This window comes from Macrobrachium rosenbergii, chromosome 46, assembly GCF_040412425.1.
Source record: "Macrobrachium rosenbergii isolate ZJJX-2024 chromosome 46, ASM4041242v1, whole genome shotgun sequence".
NCBI lineage: Eukaryota > Metazoa > Arthropoda > Malacostraca > Decapoda > Palaemonidae > Macrobrachium > Macrobrachium rosenbergii.
The window spans coordinates 8,797,501-8,823,776 of NC_089786.1; the positions used below are offsets into that span (position 1 = coordinate 8,797,501).

At 37.7% G+C, this 26,276-nt stretch overlaps 1 protein-coding gene and 1 long non-coding RNA gene across 7 annotated transcripts in view; one reads left to right on the plus strand and one right to left on the minus strand.

The window, feature by feature from the left end:
- pros (prospero) overlaps positions 1-26,276 on the plus strand; it is a 1,677,936-nt gene that overhangs the window by 1,627,889 nt on the left and 23,771 nt on the right. For 5 of the 6 annotated variants that reach the window (XM_067089459.1, XM_067089458.1, XM_067089462.1 and 2 more), the window contains 2 exons: positions 19,743-22,028; positions 26,032-26,130. In XM_067089459.1, the coding sequence (XP_066945560.1) occupies positions 19,743-22,028; positions 26,032-26,130 (2,385 nt within the window). The remainder of the gene's footprint in view (positions 1-19,742; positions 22,029-26,031; positions 26,131-26,276) is intronic. The other variant, XM_067089463.1, reaches the window with a different exon arrangement.
- LOC136830190 (uncharacterized) overlaps positions 1-26,276 on the minus strand; it is a 137,958-nt gene that overhangs the window by 33,941 nt on the left and 77,741 nt on the right. The gene's annotated exons all lie outside the window — the stretch shown is intronic.

The window sequence follows — 26,276 nt, forward strand, 5'->3', positions numbered from 1 at the left end:
CTTCCTAGAGATTGTTATTGTTTCAATTTGGTGTTCTTGTTATTGGAAAGTAGCTTTGTTACTCTGTTCTTGTGAACTTGTAGTGCTTCTGTTGTCCTTTCACACGCACTGTTTGTATTTATCTGGTTGCCCGTTGTACTGCCCTTAGTTTGCTACTTTTATCACACTCAAACTTGAGTGCTACTTTGAGAGTTCCTTCTGGAACCCTTGCTATTTGTGCTGTTGATCGTATTCGAGACGTAGTATTTGTATATAATTGCTACTTGTGGTGTTCGTAAACTTTCGCTGCTTGTAAAAGTAGTAGTAGTAGTAGTAGTAGTAGTAGTCCTTGTCTTACATATTTGGTATACTACTTATGGTTTGCTACTTGTATTAATCATACTGACCTTATTGGTTTGCTACTTGTGTTCGTATAGTCGTGCCATTTGTATTGCTCGCAGTTGTCTGTGTTCATATTGTCATGCTACTCGTGGTAGTATTGAGTAGCTACTTGTAGTGTTTTTGGTTGTGCTACTTGTTGTGCGTGTATTGTCCTGTTTCCTTACCCTCTTGCTATGTTTATTGGGGCTCATTCTCCCCTGCTACTCGTCCTAGCTTGCTACTTGTAGCATTAATGTTCCGCTACTTATAGCGCTCGTCTTGTCCGGCTACTCGTATAAATCGTGTCTTACTAAGTAGTTTTTTTTTTTTTTTTTTGTCTGCTACTTGCAAAATTTGTACCGTCTTGCTATTTTTGTGCGTCTTATTCTGCTAACTATTATTATTCTGTCTTGCTATTTCAATCACTCTTTGCGCCTTGCTACTTGCAATATTTGTCATCTTGCTTCCAGCCTTTTGTGTCTCAATCTGCGACTTGCAAATGCTAGTCATGTCTTGTTCCCATTTTGTCGTCTGCGTCTTGTCTAGATAATTTATAGTACCAGAGTTCCTTCTGCCAATAAATGTGCAGGCATCTTCTCTCGATGTAAAAAAAAAAAATGTTTAATATTTATTTGTACACGGAATGTTATCTCGTAAGTTTATGCAAAGTATATGCTTGCATACATATATCTTTACGCTTGTATGCAAATCTGTGCATGTAATGTGTAAGGACTTGTGTGCCTGTGTCTGGATGCTTGCGTAATAAATATCTTGTGAAATATTCGTATGCTGAGTATGCAAAGTCAAGTGCTTGTATTCGTGTTTGCACGCTTACTTGCATAATATTATCTGTATATGTATTCCTAAGATGGTACTGCATGTTCGTGTGACAGTAAGCATATTCGTACGTTTGCATGTGTGTTCATAAATGTATATTATTTCTGTGTAATTGCATAACTAATTAGTATGCATATTTGTATCCATAAGTATGCTTTCATGTATGTTTGTGGTCGTGTGTGGTTATTTACACGCTTAAACTCTCAGAGGATTCGAAGACAGTTTAAATAGGCTTAAGATTTGTATGCTGTTTAAATCCCCTTATTTCAGAGTTTAAAGACTGTTTCAGAGACTGTTTAAAGAGCACTGGTTCCGGAAAATGGGAATTAAAAGACTGTGTCAACGGCACCAATTTCAAAGATCATTTGTTGTATCTCGATTTCAAAGACTGTTTAAAGGGCATCGAATCCAAAAAAGAAAAAATTATAAAGGCCACCGAATTCAAAGTCTGTTTAAAGGACTTTGAATCCAAAGCATGTTAAAAGGGCTTTGAATTAAAAACATCTATAGATGCCCTCGAGAATTCAAAGACGATAATGATTTTGGAATTTAAACCCATATAAGGGCAAAAGGATTTCAAAACCTGTTTAAACAGTCTCGCAAACAGAGACTTTTTTTTTTGTAAGTGGCATAGTATGTTTGGTTAGATCATATAACATTGCAAGCCATTTTGAACTTCTATATTAGTAATAGATAGTAAAAGTAATTTATATTTCTCTGCTAAGGTATTGTAAATTAAGTAATATAATAGTAGTAGGATGTGGTAATTAATAAGACAGTATGTGTTAACAGCTTACGTCATACCCTATATCCATTAGTACAGGGATTTCGCCTAGCACCTAAAAAAAATCAATGAATGTGGTAATTATTAAAAGATGTAAAAAAAATAACTTAAGAGTAGCATGAGTACTAAATTAGTTTTGAGGTTAGAAATTTAGTTTCATTCCCGGTAGCATGAAGGGTGCCTAACGAAATCTAGTATTTATTGATAATGAATAGCTATTTTCATTCTTACTTCTTTCTAATGAACACCAAATTCTTTGGAAGCTTGAATTTCAAGTCAATGGCCCCTTTGGTGGGCTTGTTCCATAAGAATAGGGTTCATCTCCTGAATAATGATAATAAATGGTGATAGCATGACGCCGTTCAAGTGATAGCATGAATGTATCATGATACCCATAGATTTTATTGTCTGTTGTTATTAAGGTGAATTGAAAATAGTTTTAATATGTTTATATTTCTGGTATATGACCAGTACTTATTTGTGTAGATAGTACAGCGTGTGTGTTTTCAGTTTATAAATTTATGTACTGATTGTGAACGTATTCATATGTCTCTCTCTCTCTCTCTCTCTCTCTCTCTCTCTCTCTCTCTCTCTCTCTCTCTCTCTCTCTCTCTCTCTCTCTCTCTCTCTCTCTGTCAACCATGATAACTTGATATTTTGTAATCTTTCGACCATGCAAAATTCACATCCTAAAAGAAATCACCTCAGCATGAAAAAAAGACGCCTTAGAGAATTTTTTTTCCTCTGTAAAATCATTGCACTATTTCATCTGCTTGGTCAGTAACTTCATGGTAGCATGAACTCATTCTGGTTTGAATTATTCTCTGGATGTACCGTGGAGGGATCTTGCTTCATGCTGCATGAAGGATGCATGGCGGAATAATCCTGGTAACAGGACAGTACGAGTAAGTGTTAGGTATTAGTAGCTATCTGTCTATCTATCTATCTATCTATCTATCTGTCTATCTATCTATCTATCTATCTATCTGTCAATCTATCTATCTATATATATATATATATATATATATATATATATATATATATGATATATATATATATATATGTGTGTGTGTGTGTGTGTGTGTGTGTGTGTGTGTGTTTTATATATATATATATATATATATATATATATATATATATATATATATATATATATATATCACACACATTACCACGAGCGAAAAAATGGTTCACCTGTGGTAATGTGTGATAAATGAATCACGTGCTAAAAGAGATTATAATTATATATATATATATATATATATATATATATATATATATATATATATATATATATATATATATATGTATGTATAAGTATGTATAGATAGGTAGATAGATAGATAGATCGATAGATATACTGTATGTATACAACTGTATGTATGTATATAGAGATATATGTATAAATATATGTATGTGTGTATTTTTGTGTATATTTGTTGATATTGACCATTCCTTTAGATATAAGGAAGTCTTATATTATGGACGTTGTGAATTTACTGACACTATTTGGTAGAGTACTTCAAACATTATCATTTCTCATACATATTAATTAGATCATTTTTATTTGTTGTTGCGTGTGTTGTAATCTTTCCTAATCTAATTTATGAAGCTTATTATACATTCTTGCTCGAGTTTCTGTGGCGAATTCTGCAATCTTGCCTTATTGCTTATAAAGTATTTTGGCATCTTGCCAAAGTTCCTCTTTAAGGCACGTACTGTAAATCTGTCCCCGACTGCTTTTTATAACTTGTCATTTTGCCCAATTTATTTTATATGATGTGCACGATATCTTTTATAGCTTGCAATCTTTCACGACTTCTGTTATATATCTTGTAATCTTGCCAGGTATCTTTTATAGCAAGTAAACTTGTGAGATTTCCTGTATAGCTTGTGATCTTGCCCGATTTTCTTTATAGCTTTTAATCTTGCCAGATTTCCTTTACAGCTTGTGATCTTGCCAGATTTCCTCTATAGATTTTAATCGTGCTAGATTGTTATAGCTTTTAATCTTGCCAGATTTCCTTTATAGCTTTTGATCTTGCCAGATTTCCATTACAGCTTGTGATCTTGCCAGATTTCCTCTATAGCTTTTAATCGTGCTAGATTTTTATAGCTTTTAATCTTGCCAGATTTCCTTTATAGCTTTTAATCTTGCCAGATTTCCTTTATAGCTTTTAATCTTGTCATATTTCCTTTATAGCTTTTAATCTTGCCAGATTTCGTTTATAGCTTTTAATCTTGCCAGATTTCCTTTATAGCTTGTGATCTTGCCAGATTTCCTTTATAGCTTGTGATCTTGCCAGATTTCCTTTATAGTTTGTGATCTTGCTAGATTTCCTTTACAACTTGCAATCTTGCCAGATTTCTTTTAAAACGTGCAATCTTGACAGATGTCTTTTATAACTTGTACCCTTGCCAGATTTCTTTCATAGGCATGTGATCTTTCCAGAGTTGTTTTCTGACACTTGCAAATGTCCCCAGTTCTTTTTGAAATGCTCAAAATAAGGCACCAGTAGACTGTTTACTTTCTCATGCTTAATCTTGATGTATCATGGCAAATATGAATACTTGTCACGGTTTCTTCGTTATTAAATGCTAATGTTGTATATTAATTCTCTCTTTACCAATCTGTGTTGTATCTGATTTGTTATTCTCTGCTAATTTGTACTGCCATTACCGTGTGTGTTGCTTTGAGTGATGTGTTTGCCCCTAATAGAAATTTTTGCATGTTATTCGGTTATACAGTATATTAATAAAAAAAATTCTCTCTCTCTCTCTCTCTCTCTCTCTCTCTCTCTCTCTCTTACCGACGATTGTTTACGCACTCTACTTTCAAGGCAGCAAGGATGAGGCATTATTTTTCCAATCCAGTATGTGTTTTTATAGTTTATCTATATAGATAGTGACATTTTTTGCTTATTCGATGGACAAGGCGTTACGATATTACTGATGATAAGTTAGCTTAATCTTCCTACCTATTTTTGTGTGAGTTCCTCCTGATAATTTATTGGAAATATTGTTTGTAACTCCCTGTCTGTTATTAGCTGAGTTATGTGATGATTTCACAACTTTATGAAAACTGTTTTACTAGAACGTAATATTACGTAAATTACAAATATATACACTGAACCTTCACTGTTGGTTATTATTTGTTATTATTTTTGAGCACCGAGGTCTTGATCTGTTCTACACCAGCTGTTGTTACAGCAACAAACAAAATGATATGTAGCAGACTGCCATTCCTTTGTTTTCGCCTGTTAACCCTGAACGAACGAAGGGACAGAATTTGTTTGCCCGAGCAAAGTTGCTTATCGAGCAAATTGGTTTTTGATAATGCTGTCAGAGCACTGTTGGAAACAAAAATTAAATAATCAGGTCATGGCCAGCAGTTCAGTTCGCGGAAGGGTGAACAAACAAGTGTGTTCTTGTAGTTTTGGAGCCGTTGGGTAGGTTCGTTGGGCTCGAGTCTATACATAGGCCTGGTTTTGAAGGCTACTGTAGGCTCTTGGGTTCCAGTTTATAAAGAGCAGTAGGCCTGGGCTTGTGGGTTTTAGTGCACAGTCTTGGTAGTCTTAGATACATGTCTCCAACTCATCGCGCAGGGTAGTCCTAGCGAGCGTTTCATGCAGTTATCCAGATTTGCCTAACGTTCGTTCTCCACTTACGGTCACTCACTGGTTTTTGACATGTTTGTGATATGTATGCAACAAGTTGCCAACATGTGTTTATGACTGGTTTGACTGTAGAGCCATAAAGCCCCAGTACGGTAGTGTCCACCTCCATTTCAAGGCTCAAGGGTTCATGCCACGGCTATTTATTTTCAGTTCAAGGCTATTTAGAGCCTTAGGCTTGGTGGTGAGAACCTTACCTAAGGCAAGAACATTTCCTGTTAGCTACGAGGATTAATATTCCAACGTGTGGCTGAGTGACCAGGTGCGTGAGGCTTGCAACCTCATTCCCTGTCAACATACGTAATGCATAATACTAGATGGATATCACGTCTGGATTCTCTTATTCGAGGAAAAGATCGTCGTATTACAGATGAGTGATCAGTTGAGTGATCAGTTAATTGTTAGGTCATTACTAGATAATATGGTGTGTTGAATATATATATATATATATATATATATATATATATATATATATATATATATATATATATATATATATATATATATATATATATACATACATATACATATATGTATATATGTAGATAAATATATATATATATATATATATACATACATATACATATATGTATATATATATAAATATATATATATATATATATATATATATATATATACATATACATATATGTATATATGTAGATAAATATATATATATATATATATATATATATATATATATATATATATATATATACATATATATATATACATACATATACATATATGTATATATGTAGATAAATATATATATATATATATATATATATATATATATATATATATATATATATTGTATATATATTTATATATATACATGTATATATATATTTATATATAAAGATATTATGTATATATATACACATTTATATATTATACATATATACCCTTGACAGCTGAGGAATAAAGTACTGCACACGCTTTCTGCTGATCAGAGAAAGGGATTTGTGACAGATAATAATATTTTGTTTGCAATCAGACTATTGCTTTCAGCTTTACCGTTCTGAAGAAGTAAAGCTTTGCGTGCGCGTTAAGTGCTTCCGGTAATCAATTCCAGTTGTGGTTCCGATTCCGACCCAAGCAGAGACACACACCTGGTGTAATCACTGCTGTGAGCGTCATGAGGTGCTCAGCCATTTTCCCATTTGTAGGAATGTGCGTCGTTGGCGGTAACTACAATATTAGTAATAATGGTCTTATCATCACGATGGTTATGGCACTATTACTATAAAAAAAAATTTTATCTAAAATAAAATGAAGTCTGTGATAATGACAGTAATTTTTGTTTCTTTGGTCTGATCGAGTAAATTTTTTTCAGACAGAACTGAGTTTTTATGTAAGGTAATAATGGAGTGTTAGTGAATGGAACAGTTGTGTAAGCAGATGTACAAATTAAACAACTGTGCATGCAGAAGTGAACAATTAAACATTTGCGAAATGTTATGTAGGCTTAGAATAAGCATCACAACTTCCGACTGCTATTATTATTATTATTATTATTATTATTATTATTATTATTATTATTATTATTATTATTATTATTATTAATAACTCACACTTGGAATAATACAGCGTTACTTCTCAAAAGATAACGTATGCATCCTTCGGTAACCCAAGAAGGATCTCACCCTTGCAAGACATTAATCCAACGGTCAGACCCAGCTATAGACTACGAATAGGGTACACCCGCTTCCCAGAACCTTAACCTCCAAACCTCTCCCCCCCTCCCCCAACACCAACCCCAACCATCCAACCCCACAAAAAAATACCGTCTCAGAAGAGGTAAGCGGTCAGTAAGATATTATAAAAGGAGTCATCTGTACCTCGAAGGACGAGTACCACCTACCAAGAAATAACGCCCCCCTTTTCCCTCCCCTTTCCCCCCCACCCCACTATCCCACTTCTAAATTCACCCTTCCATGGGTGGACGGTTAAATGACAATGCTTTTGAAATCCGAATATCTCAGCCCCTCCTCCAGCGGGTATGAAGAGTGGAATTTGCCCTACCCAACACACACGCATGCCGTGTATCAGTTCAAAAAGGGAAGGGTGTGTGTATGGCCCGTAGGAGGGCGTAGAGTATGGCATAGAGACTAAATGTAACATTAGCCGAGGAGGTCTCTGCGCCCGAACACATCGTAATAATGGAATATGGGAGGTTAATTGTGGTGGCTTATGCGAGAACTTAGGGAGAGAAGAAAGATAAGTTTGAATCTCTGTTCACCAGTGTGCTCGTCTTCATAATAAAGTAGTATTGGAAGTGGGTAGCCACTGTCGAACTACTTTCTGTCTGGTCTGCTACCTTGAATACGGAAAGGTGGTATGTTCTCAACTTCCACCCATCGTCAACGTGCAGTAAGATAGATCTTGGAATATCAGACTTCTCAGAAATGAGGTTTTGATAGCCTCAGTGACCTGTTGTTTACTTCTCAATTTCCACATACTATTTTTGGGGCCCCACGCCCCATTAAGTGGCAAGCCAACACAATAAAGTGTTCCCTGTTAGAAGCTCGATTATTTAAATGATCCATGCCAGTCTTCATATTGACTGCCCCCACGCAAGTACCTATCTGTCTTATGGGAACTTTCGCTTGAACTTAAAAATTTCCCGTGATTCTACCATCAAGGTGAATTCGACAAGCACCCTGGTCCTATCCCCTCCGTGAGAGATCGTCTGAAAGCACAACCATCAACAGGTTTTGCTTTTCAGCTTAGTTTAAGATCGAGTTTCAAACGTTGCTGTAGAATATTTTGGGTTTAAGGGTACAATCCCTCTGTGGTTATACACAAGACGGTTACAAAGGTATTGTAGCTTTTCAAGAAACTATGGAAGCTTTTTCAAGCAGATTTTGTGTTCAACATCCTTAAGACCACAGATTTTTTTCTTTATTCCATTGATAAAAAAAAAAACAGTAGTTTTCCTGTACAAATTCTTCATCAGTGTCATGAAATTGAGACATTTTACACGGACCTGTAACTCTGCTTCCATCTGGCTATAATTAGTGGCACGAAACTCATTATTACAGTTTCCATGCCATGGTGAAAGTCACCAAATATTTTATAAATTATGAATACACACTATATAGTTATGTCTCTGTATACCTCTCACCATCCAAGAAAGATAAGAAAGATAGTGACTCCAAGAATTTCCAGAAATCGTAATGAAGACATAAGCAGGAATACTGCAACAGTAGTTAGGAATCTGGGGTTGTAGCCTTTAAGAAAATTAAATTTTCAAACTGAACAAATTTTTTTTTTTTTTTTTTTTTTTTTTTTTCAAAAGAATGCCAAACTGACAGCAAAGGTTCCAGTGCTCACTCATTGGCAATCTGCTGAAGAAAACTAGGAACAAAATCATCAGGCTGTAGATTATTCAACATAGGCAGTAATATGGTTAAGTAAGGTGCCAAATAAGAGGAGCCGTGCAAGACCTTTAAACCAGCACAGAAAAAGATAGGTGGAAGGGATTTGCGATATTGTGGCTTATAATCAAAAGGAAATTAAGCCATTACATTTTTTCTAAAAACTTCTTCCTACATATTCCAAACTTACAGGGACCGATTCTATTACCAAAAGTAGCTAACGCAACAGAAAGAAAGAGTGTGTGTTTAGTTATAGGGAAAGGAACAGGTAACAATGAAGATGGAAAAGAGAAAGACTGATCAGTTACCAAAAGCCACAACATTTTATTGACGCAAGTTGAGTCTTGATAACTGGAACATCAATTCCTCAAGGGAAACGGGGAACAAAATCACGGAGATTATTGTATGATTTCGGCTAAGATGTTAACGAGATCAAGAAACTTATGAAAGTAGCAGTCACGTAGATGTAAATTATATAATATTACAGTAGAAACAGCCAAAGAATAGTTCCCAGGAAAGGAGGTAAAGAATAGGACAACTATATTAGGTAATAGGCTATGTCAGTGTAGTGTATAGTTGTGTAGGATGCAGGATAATCTGTGAATAATTTTTGGATACCAGTCCATTCATATTACCAAAAGTTCGTTCTCTCTCTCTCTCTCTCTCTCTCTCTCTCTCTCTCTCTCTCTCTCTCTCTCTCTCTCTCTCTCTCACATTACGTATGTATATACATATATTATATATATTATATATGTATATATACAATGTATATGTACTGTATATATACATATTATGTAATGTGATATATATATGATATATAGTATATACTATATATACATATCTATATATGTACATATATGTGTATATATATACACATATATATGTTATATGCATATCTATAGGCTATGTGTACACATGTATATATACATATATATACATACATACATATACATATACATACCGGTACATATATTATATATATTGACCTACTGCTGTTAGAAGAAGCTCTGTCCTCGTTAAAAGTGCCATTAAAATAATATAGCGTAAGAAGCAACTTAAACAGCATCGCAAAAATAAGATAGGAGTGCATAGCGTAAGAAGCAACTTAAACAGCATCGCAAAAATAAGATAGGAGTGCACTTCATTGTCATTACAGATACATAATTTGATAATGCATGAAAAATGCTTAAGAACTGCATTAAAACAACGAAAGTGTCCCGACGAAAACATAACTCGACAGTTGACTAAAATTGTCATTGCCTAAGTAAACTAGCGAATGCAAGAGAACCCAACAAGGGAGACATGCGAACCTAAGAAAACGCACAGAGGAAAACTTGAGAACAAAAGTAAAGCATACCGAGGAAAACTGGAGGATGAATGGGACGATACCAAAACAAAAAACTTGAGAATAAAAGGAAACATAGCAAGGAAAATTTAAGAATGCAAGAGAAAACACCAGATAAAATTTAAAAATGCAAGGAAACATACTAAGGAAAACTAGAGAAAGAAAACATAAGGAAAACTAGAGAAAACAGAAAACATAAGGAAAACTAGAGAACGCAAGGAAAATTTATACACGCAAGGAAACATGCCAAGAAAAACTTGACAAAGGAAAACTTAAGAATGAGGGAAGCACAAAAAAAGTAGAGTGCAAAATTAAACCTACCAAGGAAAACTTGAGATGGTATGTAGCACAAAAAGGAAAACTTTAGAATGCAAGGAAACACGCAAGAAAACACACAAAGCAAAACTTGAGAAGGCAAGGAAACAACAAAGCAAAACTTGAGAACGCAAGGAAACACACAAAGGAAAACTTGAGAACGCAAGGAAACACACAAAGGAAAACTTGAGAACGCAAGGAAACACACAAAGGAAAACTTGAGAACGCAAGGAAACACACAAAGGAAAACTTGAGAACGCAAGGAAACACACAAAGGAAAACTTGAGAACGCAAGGAAACACACAGAGGAAAACTTGAGAACGCAAGGAAACACACAAAGGAAAACTTGAGAACGCAAGGAAACACACAAAGGAAAACTTGAGAACGCAAGGAAAAACACAAAACACAAACTTAAGAAGGCAAGAAAACAGACCAAGCAAAACCTGAGAATGCAAGGAAACACGCAAAGGAAAACTTGAGAAACAAGAAAACATACCAAGCAAAACTTGAGAATGCAAGGAAACACACAAAGGAAAAACTTGAGAACAAAAGGAAACATAGATAGGAAAACTTGAGTATGTAGGAAACACACAAAGCAAAACTTGTGAACACAAGAACACATGCAAAGGAAATCTTGAAAACAAAAGGAAACACAAAGGAAAACTTGAGAATGCAAGGAAGCAAACAAAGGAAAAGTTGAGAATGCAAGGAAGCAAACAAAGGAAAAGTTGAGAATGCAAGGAAGCAAACAAAGGAAAAGTTGAGAATGCAAGGAAGCAAACAAAGGAAAACTTGAGAATGCAAGGAAGCAAACAAAGGAAAACTTGAGAATGCAAGGAAGCAAACAAAGGAAAAGTTGAGAATGCAAGGAAATACACAAAGCAAATCTTGAGAACAGAAGGAAACAAAGGAAAACTTGAGAACGCAAGGAAACACACAAAGCAAATCTTGAGAACAGAAGGAAACAAAGGAAAACTTGAGAACGCAAGGAAACACACAAAGCAAATCTTGAGAACAGAAGGAAACAAAGGAAAACTTGAGAACGCAAGGAAACACACAAAGCAAATCTTAAGAACAGAAGGAAACACACAAAGGAAAACCTGAGAACGCAAGGAAACACAAAGCAAATCTTGAGAACAGAAGGAAACACAAAGGAAAACTTGAGAACGCAAGGAAACACACAAAGCAAATCTTAAGAACAGAAGGAAACACACAAAGGAAAACCTGAGAACGCAAGGAAACACACAAAGCAAATCTTGAGAACAGAAGGAAACACAAAGGAAAACTTGAGAACGCAAGGAAACACACAAAGCAAATCTTAAGAACAGAAGGAAAAAAACAAAGGAAAACCTGAGAACGCAAGGAAACACATAAAGCAAATCTTAAGAACAGAAGGAAACACAAAGGAAAACTTGAGAACGCAAGGAAACACACAAAGCAAATCTTAAGAACAGAAGGAAACAAACAAATGAAAACCTGAGAACGCAAGGAAACACATAAAGCAAATCTTGAGAACAGAAGGAAACACAAAGGAAAACTTGAGAACGCAAGGAAACAAACAAAGGAAAACTTGATAATGCAAGGAAACACACAAAGGAAAACTTGAGAACGCAAGGAAACACACAAAGCAAAACTTGGGAACACAAGGAAACACAGAGCAAAACTTGAAAACAGAAGGAAACAAACAAAGGAAAACTTGAGAACGCAAGGAAACACACAAAGCAAAACTTGGGAACACAAGGAAACACAGAGCAAAACTTGAAAACAGAAGGAAACAAACAAAGGAAAACTTGAGAACGCCAGGAAACAAACAAAGAAAAATTTGAGAATGCAGGGAAACACACAAAGGAAAACTTAAGAACGCAAGGAAACACACAAAGCAAATCTTGAGAACAGAAGGAAACAAAGGAAAACTTGAGAGTGCAAGAAAACACCAATAAACTCATGGAAACGCAAGGAAAAATACCAAGGAAAACTTGAGAATATAAGGAAACATACCAAGGAAAACTAGAGAATGTTGTCGGGTTCAAAGAGACATCAGATATCGCCCCCCCCCCGCCAAAAAAAAATTTTTCCCGTCAAATGTGGTCATTTCATTGGAATTCGTTGTATATCATACAGTGAGATTTTTGGTATGACAGACTACTGTATACCCCGTCGATATTATTCTCTCCTTGCGTGGGAAAATCAATATTCCCGTTCTCTGAACTTTAAATATAGGACGAACAACTGTAAATGTATTGTGTATGAAACTTTAATCGTAAAATGTAAATAATTCATGCAGAATGTATCGTAAAATGTATGAAGTTCTCTGTATAATTAAAGCGATGTATGTAAAACTATGCATATGCTGTAATGAAATATTTTATGTATTTAGAATAGCTTATGCAAACCTGTATGTATACAGTATGCGAACTTGTTTTTGCATAAGTGAAGCAGCGTATGAATTTGCGTGTGTACGTATGCAAGCAATTCACTTTCCACTTGCAATTCTTTATTTTTTAAAATGTCTTATTTACTTGAAGTGGTTCGGTGCATGAAGAAACTAAGTTGTTAACCTCCCCCCATCACTCCCCCCTCACTCACCCCCCTCACGAGAGGTGTGACGGCTGCGCTCTTGCGAGTGCGCGTTTATACTCGCGCAACGAAAACTAATTATCAAGAGGGACACTTGAGCGCAACTGAGCTGCGTAAACTGAAACATGAAAGAAATAATAGGAGAGACTAATCTCTCTCTCTCTCTCTCTCTCTCTCTCTCTCTCTCTCTCATTACATTTCGTATAATTTACATATATGTATATATATAATCATTATGTTCCGTCAGGAGTAGCAAAATCTATCTCTATCTCTACGGTATAGCGTTGGGAGTTGAAGACGCACCACTCTCTCTCTCTCTCTCTCTCTCTCTCTCTCTCTCTCTCTCTCTCTCTCTCTCTCTCTCGATTGTAATCGTCGTTAGTGTGAAAATCTCTCTGATTCTCTCTAGTGTTATTAGTGTTATTCTGTCAAGAATAAAAGAATTTCTCTCTCTCTCTCTCTCTCTCTCTCTCTCTCTCTCTCTCTCTCTCTCTCTCTCTCTCTCATTGTAATCGTCGTTAGTGTGAAAATCTCTCTGATTTTCTCTAGCGCTATTATGTCAAGAACAGAAGAATTAATTTCTCTCTCTCTCTCTCTCTCTCTCTCTCTCTCTCTCATTGCAACCCGTCAAGAGTTCAAGAAATGCTCTCATTTTAATCGGCAGCTATTAGGGTATTTCTCTCATTCTCTCTCGCTGTTGTCAAGGGTAGAAGAATTAATTTCTCTCTCTCTCTCTCTCTCTCTCTCTCTCTCTCTCTCTCTCTCTCTCATTGTAACCCGTCAAGAGTTCAAAAAATGCTCTCATTTTAATCGGCAGCTATTAGGATATCTCTCCCATTCTCTCTCGCTCTGTTCTGTCAAGGGTAGAAGAATTAATCTCTCTCTCTCGCTCTCTCTCTCTCTCTCTCTCTCTCTCTCTCTCTCTCTCTCTCTCTCTCTCTCTCTCTCTCTCATTGTAACCCGTCAAGAGTTCAAGAAATGCTCTCATTTTAATCGGCAGCTATTAGGGTATCTCTCTCTCATTCTCTCTCGCTCTGTTTTGTCAAGGGGAGAAGAATTAATTTCTCTCTCTCTCTCTCTCTCTCTCTCTCTCTCTCTCTCTCTCTCTCTCTCTCTCTCTCTCTTACTCAGCGTATTCATCCAGAGCAGAATATCTGTCTTCCTCTGAAGAGGTGATTTTTTTAATTACACCAGCTATCGGAAGGGTAATGGTGAAGATACAAATCGTAATTCTGTATTTCCATTCAGTTCTTTCAATATTAATTCCTGAAGGATTACCCCGTAGGAGGTTAGTGCCGTCAGTGCACCTCATGCGGTCCACTGTAGGCATTCCTTAAGGTTCTTTGCAGCGTGTCTTTGGCCCCTAGCTGCAACGCCTTTCGTTCATTTTTACCGTACCTCCTTTCATATTCTCTTTCTTCCGTCTTACTTTCCACCCTCTCCTAACAATGGTGCAACTGCTAAAGGTTTTCCTCTTGTTACACCTTTCATGCCTTTTCACTGTCAATTTCCGTTTCAGCGGTGGATGACCTCACTGGTCCCAGTGCTTGGCCTTGGGCCTAAATTCTACCTTCAGTTCGATTCAGTCCTGAAGGATGACATGAACTATAAAAATCAGGTCTGGAGTCCCGAGATTCTATTCTAAGGAATGCCTGATAACATCAAATTTTTAATTGAATGTGTGTGCTAACTAGCTAGCCCCAGCCCCCTCTCAGTCCCTGGTGGCGACGCCCCACAGTCGATTAACTACCAGGTACATAACTCACTGCTTGGGTTACCAGCGGCACCATGGGATTTAACGGAAAGTGGTTAAAAGTGTTCCGACTCACTCAGGAGTCGCATGTCGGACCGCTCAACGATGATGTGAGAGTCTTAACCACTGCCCCACGGTATTTATATATATATATATATATATATATATACCCGGTTGACTCGCTAGTTAACAACACCAAGAGTACAGAAGGTAGTGGTGAGTACCGAGTCTAGCGGCAGGGTCGAAGTCGTTATATAACAATTTAAAGCGGATTTTTTTCTTCTTTGTCAAATCAGCAAAAGTTTCCTTACCATAGCAACACCTCTCAATATTAATCCGCAAATGTACGTTTAAATAATCACAAGAACTAAAATCATTTTAAGACGACAGCCAAAATAGAGGCGGTAACAGGGAACAGGAGCGAGAGAGAGAGAGAGAGAGAGAGAGAGAGAGATACGAGAAATTTCATAATAGCCTAACTGACAACTTTACCGGAGAGGATTGCCGGAAACAACGAGGAACCGTAACGCCTTCATTGGCTTTATCTGTGTGCGCGCGCGTATTTGCTGATCTGTGTGTGTTTGTGTGTGCGCGCGCGCATGTGTGTGTGTGTGTGTATGTGTGTATATACAGTTTGTTGTTATTATGTAACTTGTATCGTTGAAGATACGCACGACATCATACGATTTTATCAAATTATAGAGTATAAGCAATGTAAATTGTATATAATATATATATACAGTATGTAATATATATATAAATATATATATATATATATATATTTATATATATGTATATATATATACATATATATATGTATATATACATATAATTTATATATACAGTATGTAATATATATATATAAATATATATTATATACACATATACATATATACAGTATATATATGTGCATATATATGTATATATATACATACATGTATATATACAGTATATATATGTATATTATATACATACATATATATATAGTATCTATGTGTATATATGTATATATATACATATATATACATATATATATATGTATATATATACATATATATACATATATATATACATATATATAATCCGCCCAGCTTATAAAAGTGAAAAAATGTATAAAAGATTATTAGCCTATAATAGAAAGAAATTTTTATGCTGGAATTGGCTAAGAGTACTTATACAAGGATAACGATTTTGAACATGAGAGATGTCACATAGAAATACAAGCAACTGATCAAGATATTTGCCGAGTCTTGAATGATGAATGTTTTACTATATTAATAGGAAAACATTCGTATGTAAATATATATACATATATATATGTATAAATATACTTACATACTATTATATAATATATAAATATATATAAATACTTAATAAATTAAATGCGTGGTTGTCTAAGAACTTATATATAAATGTACAGACATCTACATTCTAGCGACAGCGAAATTTCGTCCATAGGCCTATGTCGCTAAATAGAACCGGTACAAAAATTAAAATAATCAATTTAATTAAAGTGATTACGTATCCTAATTCCCGTTAACTACCCCCAAAAATTTTTTTCAAATGAAATGGAAAGCAAATGTCAAAAAAAGGACGACGACGACAACGACAATTCCGAAGACTGGAGAGCGACCCGGAACCCAGCGACACCCTTCCCCGGTAACGTCTGGCCAGCGAATGTCCAAGTAGCGACAACGACGTTTTGTCGCTGTACGAACATACGACAAAAGATTGTGGTGGGAGGGTTGGGGTCGTGGGGGACACATAAGACCGGCGGTTGGGGGAGGGAGGATGGGATGTTGGGGGCAGTATAGAGGAGGATGGGAGGGAGGGGTTGGGGCGTGGGGGAGGGGGACGAGGAGGATGGTGTGTATGTGAGGATGCCAGAATTGCCGGAGAAGAAGGAGGAGCGAAAGCAGTAAGTTTGGGAGGGCGTGCTAACGGTAGAGAGAGAGAGAGAGAGAGAGAGAGAGAGAGAGAGAGAGAGAGAGAGAGAGAGAGAGAATCCTCACCGCTAGCAGCGTCGTCGCCACCACAGCTGACCAAAGGCCGACGATCGATAAACAGAAGAGAGAGAGAGAGAGAGAGAGAGAGAGAGAGAGAGAGAGAGAGAGAGAGAGAGAGAAACGCTCCTTACCCCTCCCAACCATGCCTCTCCCCACCACCACCCCATACCATCCCCCCTCCCCTTCCCCGTGGCAAGGCCTCTTCTCCTCTGCCTTCGTAATTCTTATCCGCTTCTTATGCCATTCGGAATTAATATTTTCCTTTAATTCTTTTTCTTATGGCGTTATTGCAGGGCGACTGGTCACGTGACCAAATGGTATTCTGGGCGAGGTATATATTAGCCCACCTGCACCTAGTTACAATTTTCGTGGTTTCAGTTTTGTCGGTTATGTATGTGGGGCTGTTTAGTTTCCGCGGTTCTGTATACGCACATACATGTAATTATATAGATTTATAGGGGGATAAATACCTTGAGCCTATTACAGAAAAATTCGTAAGAATTCGCTATATATTTACGGAAGTATATTATTGGGCGCAGATGCGTTAATTATAATACAAATGTTGAAGTCAAACGTGTATATATAATCTTTAAATGCGTATGTAAGAATATCTTATCTATCTTGCCTTGTATGTATTACCTTTGAGCACACGGTCTCCGTATTGTAGGTTAAATCAAGCACTAACGCATGTAAATTAAACCATAGTATATATATATATATATATATATATATATATATATATATATATATATATATATATATATATATATATATATATATATATATATATATATATATATATACCATGTATATATATGCCGTATATATATATGTATATACAAATCAGGCAGCATTCTGTAGAGGTTAAATTATATATTAATCTCGTGTATGTGTGCGTGTGCAAAGAACGCACACATTCAAGTATGTGTAACATACCGAGTATGTTGCACATACCTGGTGTGTTTATATGCATGTCAAAATTTTACATAATATATATACATCTATATATAATATATACGTGTGTCTGTCTGTGTGCGTTTATTTATGTATGTGTATGTTTCTTTGTGTGTGTGTAGTAACAGAAATAAAATAAAGCATTATTCAGTTTCAAAGTATCGTAAAGTCATGCAACACCGTTATCATCAAAATATGTAACACGTATATACTGCATATAAAACTATATATATCTTGAGAAAATGCCTCCAGGGGAATTATAGTACTAATAGTTTAAGTATGTCGTATGACTACTTGATACTAAGGTTAGATACTGCAATTCACTGTGAGGTTAAAGATGCTGAACACAGTCTCCACACAGCTCACACCACCCATATTTATAAGTTGATATATTTCTGATACAGCTGAATTCATTGTTTATGTGGTAGTTTTGAAATGGTTTTTACAGGGGTTGAGCATCTTGCAAGATCTTCTCTCACTTTCATACAAAGTAGGCTATGTAGTGTATAATATGCATACATTATATAAAGGCTATACACACATACATACATACATATATATATATATATATATATATATATATATATATATATATATATATATATATATATATATATATATTATACTGTATATACATCGATATGAATAACAAATATAAACACGTATACAAGATGAGTAGCCTACAGTTACGTATACATAAGCTAATAGTTTACTTTAGATATATACTGCATAAGTATATTCATGTACACACTAAGTCATATACAAAAACACAGGCATTGTTAATTCAGTTCAGGTAGAAATTTAGAAAAAAAAAATTATTTTAAGAAATCGTATATCAAGTCTATCGTAACCTGACGGAAACTGGTGTCATTGCCCTTAACAAAACAATTTCGTAAATCCTCTGCCAATTTAACAGACGTGTCTTAATTTTATTTTTAAAAAAATAAAAAAATTAAAATAAAGTGAAAAAAACATTTAAGAGAGGGATTTCTTACTCTTTCCAGCCTTGTCGAGAACATCGGTACCTTCGTATCGCGCGCGTCGAATCGCTCTTTCTACGGCCAAGACGGCGGGGTTGCAGTTGTTCTCGTTATTGCCGAATTTACGGGCCTCCCGTCTTACGCTCAACTTTTCCTCTCGCTTTTTCCTTGAGAACTTCCTTGTGCCTCTTCGTCATTTTCAGAGTTCGTCTATCTCATTTCATCAGTTCCTACTCGTAATTTTGATTATATATATTTTTTTTAATTAGACATGATTATAATCTAAGTGTTGTTGTGATCGGTTAAAGAAGCAGGGAGATGTCGAAATGATGACTGATCATCAACATAATGCGGGAATGTTTTACTATTTTCACAAATACTAAGTTACTTGTATAGTTTGATACGCGAGATACTTTTATGTCACCTAATTGGATAAGTTAGGTAGAGTTGTTTTCTCATGAACCTCATTGGTGATTCTGGTGAGGGCCACCGGGGAGGGTCCTCATTTGACGGGGGTGAGATTCTAACGGGTGGCGTAAATATGCCAGCGGTCGCTATTTAGGCGATGCTACATCCGGAGGTAGTGATTTTTTTTCGTCGTTTTTTCTGCCTTGTGTATGGTCTTGTGTACTCAAGTATGTGTTTGTTTTGTATGGCACTAATGCATAATTAACTTTCTTAACATAATTAGACATTATCATTCTTAATAACGTCTAAAGACGACGTCATTGCGCATCCTCAGCCTATTCACGTAAGTCTTTCTTACCCTTACAGGCGCACCGGATGAGCCAAGCAGCCTGGTTGGTGGCTTAAGGATTGGGCCTCGTGACGTAGCGCCACCGTATTGGCCGCCGCTACCTCTCGCGCCTCCCACCATGCATCCTCCGCCAATGGGCGCGCACCCTAACGCAATGGCTCAGGATGAAGAAACTGACTGCTTTATGCTAGGAGAAAAGCTGTTGAAGAAACCGAAACGGATCAGAACCCGTGTAGACGCCGGAGAGCCAAGGAACTCTTACTCGGCCTTCAGTAGTTTACCCAACTTGTGTGGTGTTAGTGTTAATGCAGTCAGGCCGGGTAGTGCTCCAAATCTCTTCAGTGGGAGTCAGTCTTTTTGTGGAGGACTACCGTTTGTGAACTATTTCAACCCCCCACCGAGTGTCACGGTGGGATCTCGCGGTATGCTAAGTGAGTTATTTGGCGGCCACACCAAACCCCCCCCTGTGGCACCTTGCCCTCCCGAAGACACTGTGGCGGCCACCATGGGCGTGTTGGACAAGGTGGTGACCAGCTCGAACGTGCATAGTGCCGCCGATGCTGTGAATTCTGTCATACGGGGACCTGAGCCAGAAAACGTACTGTTACGTGAAATCCTCCAGGGGCGGAAGCGGGATTTTACCATGGAGGAGATCGAAGCCGCTCGCTCGTTACACAATAATAATAATAGTTATAAAGGTGCGACGGACAGTGTCGAGGGGCCTAACGACGAGGCCACCACGGGGCGAGACGAGAGTGTGTCCGCAGAGGATACTCGCTGTGAATCCGAAGTGGAAGAGACCCTTAGTCAAAATAGCCCACGCACGGACTCACCGGAGCCCAGGAAACGTTTGGAAAATATTGTGAGTGTGATCCGTTCCTCCCCCACCCCAAATAGTACGCCCGTGAATGGTTGTAAAAAGCGTAAGTTGTATTTACCGCAGCAGCACGAGACGCGGACGAACTTTGACTCCCCTTCGGAGGAAGGCGAGTCGGCCGCAGAGCCCGACAACAAGACGAGAAGGTTGGAAGAAGACGATGAGCCGACGAGCGAGTCTCGTTTGCCTGAAGCAGGCGAGGAAGGGGGCGGCCTCCAGATCGACCTTAGCGTTCGACGTCGATCCCCAGAACCTCAGCGTGCCACTGCAGCCTCACCAAAACCTCCTACCTCTACTTCCTCAGATTCTAATGATGCCTCTTCCTACCTCTTGGACTACGCCCAGCGGCTAATACGTAATCAGGAGGCGAGATTGCAGAGGGAGAACGACCTGAAAAACACGACGGACCTCTCTGAAAAGTTGCAGATCCTCCGTAACTTAAATCTCAATTCTCAGGTGACAGACCTCGAAGGTCTGGCGGACGTCTTGAAGACCGAAATCACAGCCTCCTTGGCAGTCATCATAGACACCATCGTCAACAAGTATGTCCAGCAGCGGAAGCTGATCAACAAACAGGCGGAAGTGGCCGCCGAGCAACTCAACAGGGACATAGCATCTCAGCTGATGGAGAGATCGCGCTCCCCGCGGTCCAACAAGATGCTGGAGAGAGGACCTCCTGGCATGGGAAGACTCAACGGCATGCCCGCCCCACATGGACCTCTCAACCTGTCTCCCTACCCTGGTGGGGAAAACAACATCAATAGCCTCAGCCTCCCACAACTCAGGCCCCCTCTCTACAAGCCCCCTCATGGTTTCTTCCCTGGCAATCTTCCCCCTATGGGGGCAATGGTTCCCTCCGGTCAAACTTCCCCCTACGGAGGAATGGAGCCCGAACAGGATGAGGCCCTGCCTCTGGTGGTCACGCCCAAGAAAAAGCGCCATAAGGTGACGGACTCCAGACTTACGCCACGCACAGTTGGTCGCCTCCTGGAAGATTTCCCTCGCTACGGCCCCTTGCAAGGGATAGGTGGGCAGACCTCCCCGCGGAGTTCGCCTCCCCCACCTCCAGTGCATCATCCACACCGACCTACCTCTTTCCCCCAGCCACCCCCGCTCTTGCCAGTCTCTTTACCTACCTCGGTAGCCATACCCAACCCGTCATTACACGACACCAGTCTGCTGTACCCCACCTATTACCCTCATAGGGCATCATCTCCAATAGACGGACGCCGCGAGGAATCCCCCGCAGGTCCTCCGGGGCCACCACATCCTGCACTTCTACACCCAGCGTTGCTCGCAGCCTCCTCTCCGGATTCCTTCTCCAGGTTCTTACACGGGCCAGATCACGATCGTGGCTCGGACTGCTCACCTGCAGACACACATTACGACGGCGTCCAACCTACCATATCCTTTCACGCAACCGAACGTAAATATCATGAGTGAACAATGTTTTCCTAGGCTATAAATCATTACCATTTTATTCCTTAAGTTTCGTGTGTGTGCTACGCCCTTGTCAATAAGAGTGAACTTGACTCTTTGTTATATAGAAATCTTCACACTTGCCCTCTGTTATAACACAAGAGTTGCTTCTTCGTGTCCTTGTACCAAAGTCCTTCCTGCCTCCGTTAGTAGTGTTTGCCAGTCAGTGTTCAGTGTTGTCAAGTAGCATTCGTATTTCACTGAAGCCTAGAATCTTACGTATAAAACACCTCTTGCAAGCATGTGGTTGCTTTCAGTAAAGCTAAAGTTGATATGCATGATTAACGAGCAATAAATGCTGTGCACTGAAAATGCCTACTATGGGCATTTGAGTTCTGTGTTTAGATAAGTAGACATAATTCCTAAGTTACCAGTTCATAAGTAGACTAACAATTAAGTAAATATAAGTCCTTTTAACTTACATTGCATTTTAAGTGTCATATATACTGCTTTACAGATGAAGTTCTTGAACCACGTGCTTTTCTTATCATTAATTGCAAGCAAGCAAAGTGTGGTATGCTTTTGTGAATGTATCATCTTTTTAACTTATGATTTTTATGCATGTAAAAAGCACTTCAAAATAATATGCTTGACGATTCCTACACTTAACCCTACGTGATCATGTAGACGTAGACTTAGTCTACTTTGTAGACGTAGACTTTGTGTCTACTTTGTAGATGTAGACTTGGAGTCTACATTATTGGTGTAGACTTGGAGCCTCCTCTGTAGATGTAGACGTGGAGTCTACTTTTTAGATGTAGAATTGGAGTCTACTTTATAGATTTAGACTTAGAGTCTACTTTGATCCTAATCACAAATTCCTTTGCATCAGAGCAAATTACCCTTCGTTTAACATAGATACAGCATGACTCAGAATCGAATTCTTTCCTCGTGTACTTTTAAACATTGCAAGAATAGATATTTTACTTTCGTAAAGATAGAGTTTTATTGTGCATGTTGTCAAGAGATAACTCTGGTGTTGCTTGTGTTATGCGTTCAGAGTTGCTTCGTGATTTTGCTACAGTCATTCGTTATCATTTTCTGCTTTCTTTATTATATCTTTGGCTTAAGCTTAAAACAATCTGTATTATATCTTTGGCCTAGGCTTAAAAACATTTTTTTTTTTTTTCGTCGTGAAAAGAACACAGTTCCACATTTTTGTATTGTCGATTTCCTGTGTTGTGGCCGAGAGTTACTTTGTCGCCTTTATTAGTATATGTGCTTAGCATGTATTGATATTAATACCTTTAAGGCTATTTTGTGAAGAATTCAGCCTCATTTTTAAGCCTTTGTGTCTTAAATTTTCAGTATTATGCTTTTTGTAGTGGTATTTTTGGCTACGCTTCGTGTTCATTGCTTCTTGTACCTGACGAGTTTAGGAACTCGTCCAATTGCTGCCCATGTGTCAGTTAGTTGAATTATGTAACCAGTTTGTGTGCTTTGTATTTTTTATATATATGTATTTTAGGATATATATATATATATATATATATATATTGGATATATATATATATATATCCGTAGTTTTATGTACACAAGAGTGTTCCCAATCCAAATGAAACACAGGTGTTTATATTGCTGCTACTAAGTGGTTGTGTAGTTTCTGACGAACAATATTATTATGGTGCAGGTGAAGGGTCATTTCATGCTTGATTACTGTCATTACAAGGCATTCCATGACATTCTCATATCCTCATTTGTATTACGGTACATTCTCATCTCTCTCTCTCTCTCTCTCTCTCTCTCTCTCTCTCTCTCTCTCTCTCTCTCTGTCACATTGGAATAAGGAATGCAGTCGTTCTATAGAATATTACCATCCGTAGTTTTATGTACACAAGAGTGTTCTGGATACATGCATTACATATCGGTAGTGGAGGAAAAAGGCCAGGGATCTCTCTCTCTCTCTCTCTCTCTCTCTCTCTCTCTCTCTCTCTCTCTCTCTCTCTCTGCAGTTTGTGGTACTTAGTGAAGACAGGTCTGTCCTCTTGTATTAGATGCACTTTGTGTATGTATTAGTGTGTGTGTGTATGTACATAAGTCATAGTGCTTTTATCCATATTTATAATACAATAGTGTAGTACAAACAGATTTTACAAGTGATCATTCCTAGTGTTGTACAATAATGAAGTCTACATAGTAAATAAGTCTACGGTATCTTCACACCACCTTAGACCATTCTCTCTCTCTCTCTCTCTCTCTCTCTCTCTCGATGTGCGTAAAAGAGCTTCAAATGTAGAGCGAGGTTACACGCTCGTTGGATGTATCAGGTTGTGTTATAGAGAGGGGTGAGAGAATGGATGGGGGAGAGAAAGCTTGCATGGGGGTTTGGAAGGGAAACGGATGTGTTTAGGGGCTTATGGAGGAAACCTCTCTCTCTCTCTCTCTCTCTCTCTCTCTCTCTCTCTCTGTAATTATAATATATAATATGTATACAGTAAACATACACACGTACACATTATACATATTTATTCTTTGTGTGCGTGAATAATGAATAAAGTAGAAACCTTTTCCAATATCTCTCTCTCTCTCAACATTTTATATATATATATATATATATATATATATATATATATATATATATATATATATATATATATATATATATATATATATATATATATATATATATTTATTTATTTATATATATATATATATATATATATATATTATATTATTTATTTATTATATATATATATATATATATATATATATATATATATATTTGATATACATACATACATATTTATAATATATAGGCTATATATATATATATATACATATACACTTACATACCACATACAGATTGGTCTCCCATTTCGACGAAGTCTTCTGGAGCCGTTGTCTTGTCACACACAAAGACCTTCCATACCTGCGTCCTTACAGTGTCCTTGCTTAAGGCTTCTTCGTAGGTAATGCTTTGGGATTCAGACTTTTTTCTTACAGTTAAGCATCTAACGGGATTAAGGTTCCATCAGTCGCACGTGTTTATACAGCACTAGCATATCCCCTTGTCATTGCTGATCTAAGACGTATTATAAATAACTATGATTTCTCGTTATGTCACACGGTGCGGAATAAGCCAATCTGGATGACTGATGACCCCCTTTTTTTTATTTCTTTTCATGTAACCGAAACTGTTGATGGCTTTTGTGGGTTATAGCGTGACCATCATCCGATCACTTGGTTATCAACCTGTATTTTTTTGTGATCTAATTTTGATTTATTTCATTACCATGGTTTAGTTTATATTCCGTTTTGGTTAAGTTTTACTTTTTTTTAAGGGGGGCGGTGGTTAACACCAGCCTTCCGTTTGAACAAAAGGGGCTCTTATTTTCCTTTATGATTATTTGCCTTAGAGCTCAAGTTTAAATGTCTTAAAAAAAAGTTGTTTCCTTAAGTTTTATCCTCATGTGCACAGAAACCCTCATTTCTCCTCCTCCTCCTCCTCCTCCTCCTCCTCCTTCAGGCTACTTATTCGAATCATTTAGTTTCATCATGTGCTGGCATTCGACGAAGTGTCTTGTATGTCATGTGTTGGCTAGTCACCTCCTCAAGGACTTTCATGATGGAAGGGGGAAGGGGTTGGTAGGGTGGTTGGTTGGTTGGAGGTACGGGTTCTGGGATGGGACGGAATGGGGGATAAGGGAGTGCTTTAGATTTAAGTGATGGCTTATGGATTGGGATTGATTCACCAAGAAGCAATAGATATAGGATTGTGGGGAGGGGAGGGGGAGGAGGAGGGCAAGGGGGTGTCATGATATTTATGGTGGTAGGGACTGAGGGGAAGGGGGTGGTGAGGTGAAGAAGGGGAACGTAAGAATTAAGACGGGTGACGGTAAAAAAAAAAAAAAATTTAAGGCTAAAATAAAATTCTGTATGAGGAGTCCCCCCCCCCCCTTGCATATAAGTGATATCCACCTTCTCTCTTCGCCCCTGGGTGAACCTTCTAGATCACGCCATGGTTGAGAGGGACATGGGAGGACCAAACCCGTTCGTCTTCTTCTGTAGTGAAAGAACAGCTGGCTTAGGCACTCAAGTCCTGGATACCTGTGAGTACACACACCTGCTTCAGCATAACTCCACCCCCCAAATCTCTCAAAAGTCAAGTTCCCCCTCAACACACTTCCATCTTCACTTTGTCACACCCCAGTACCCTCCAGATCTCCCCATGCAAAACTATATAGCGCCGCCACCT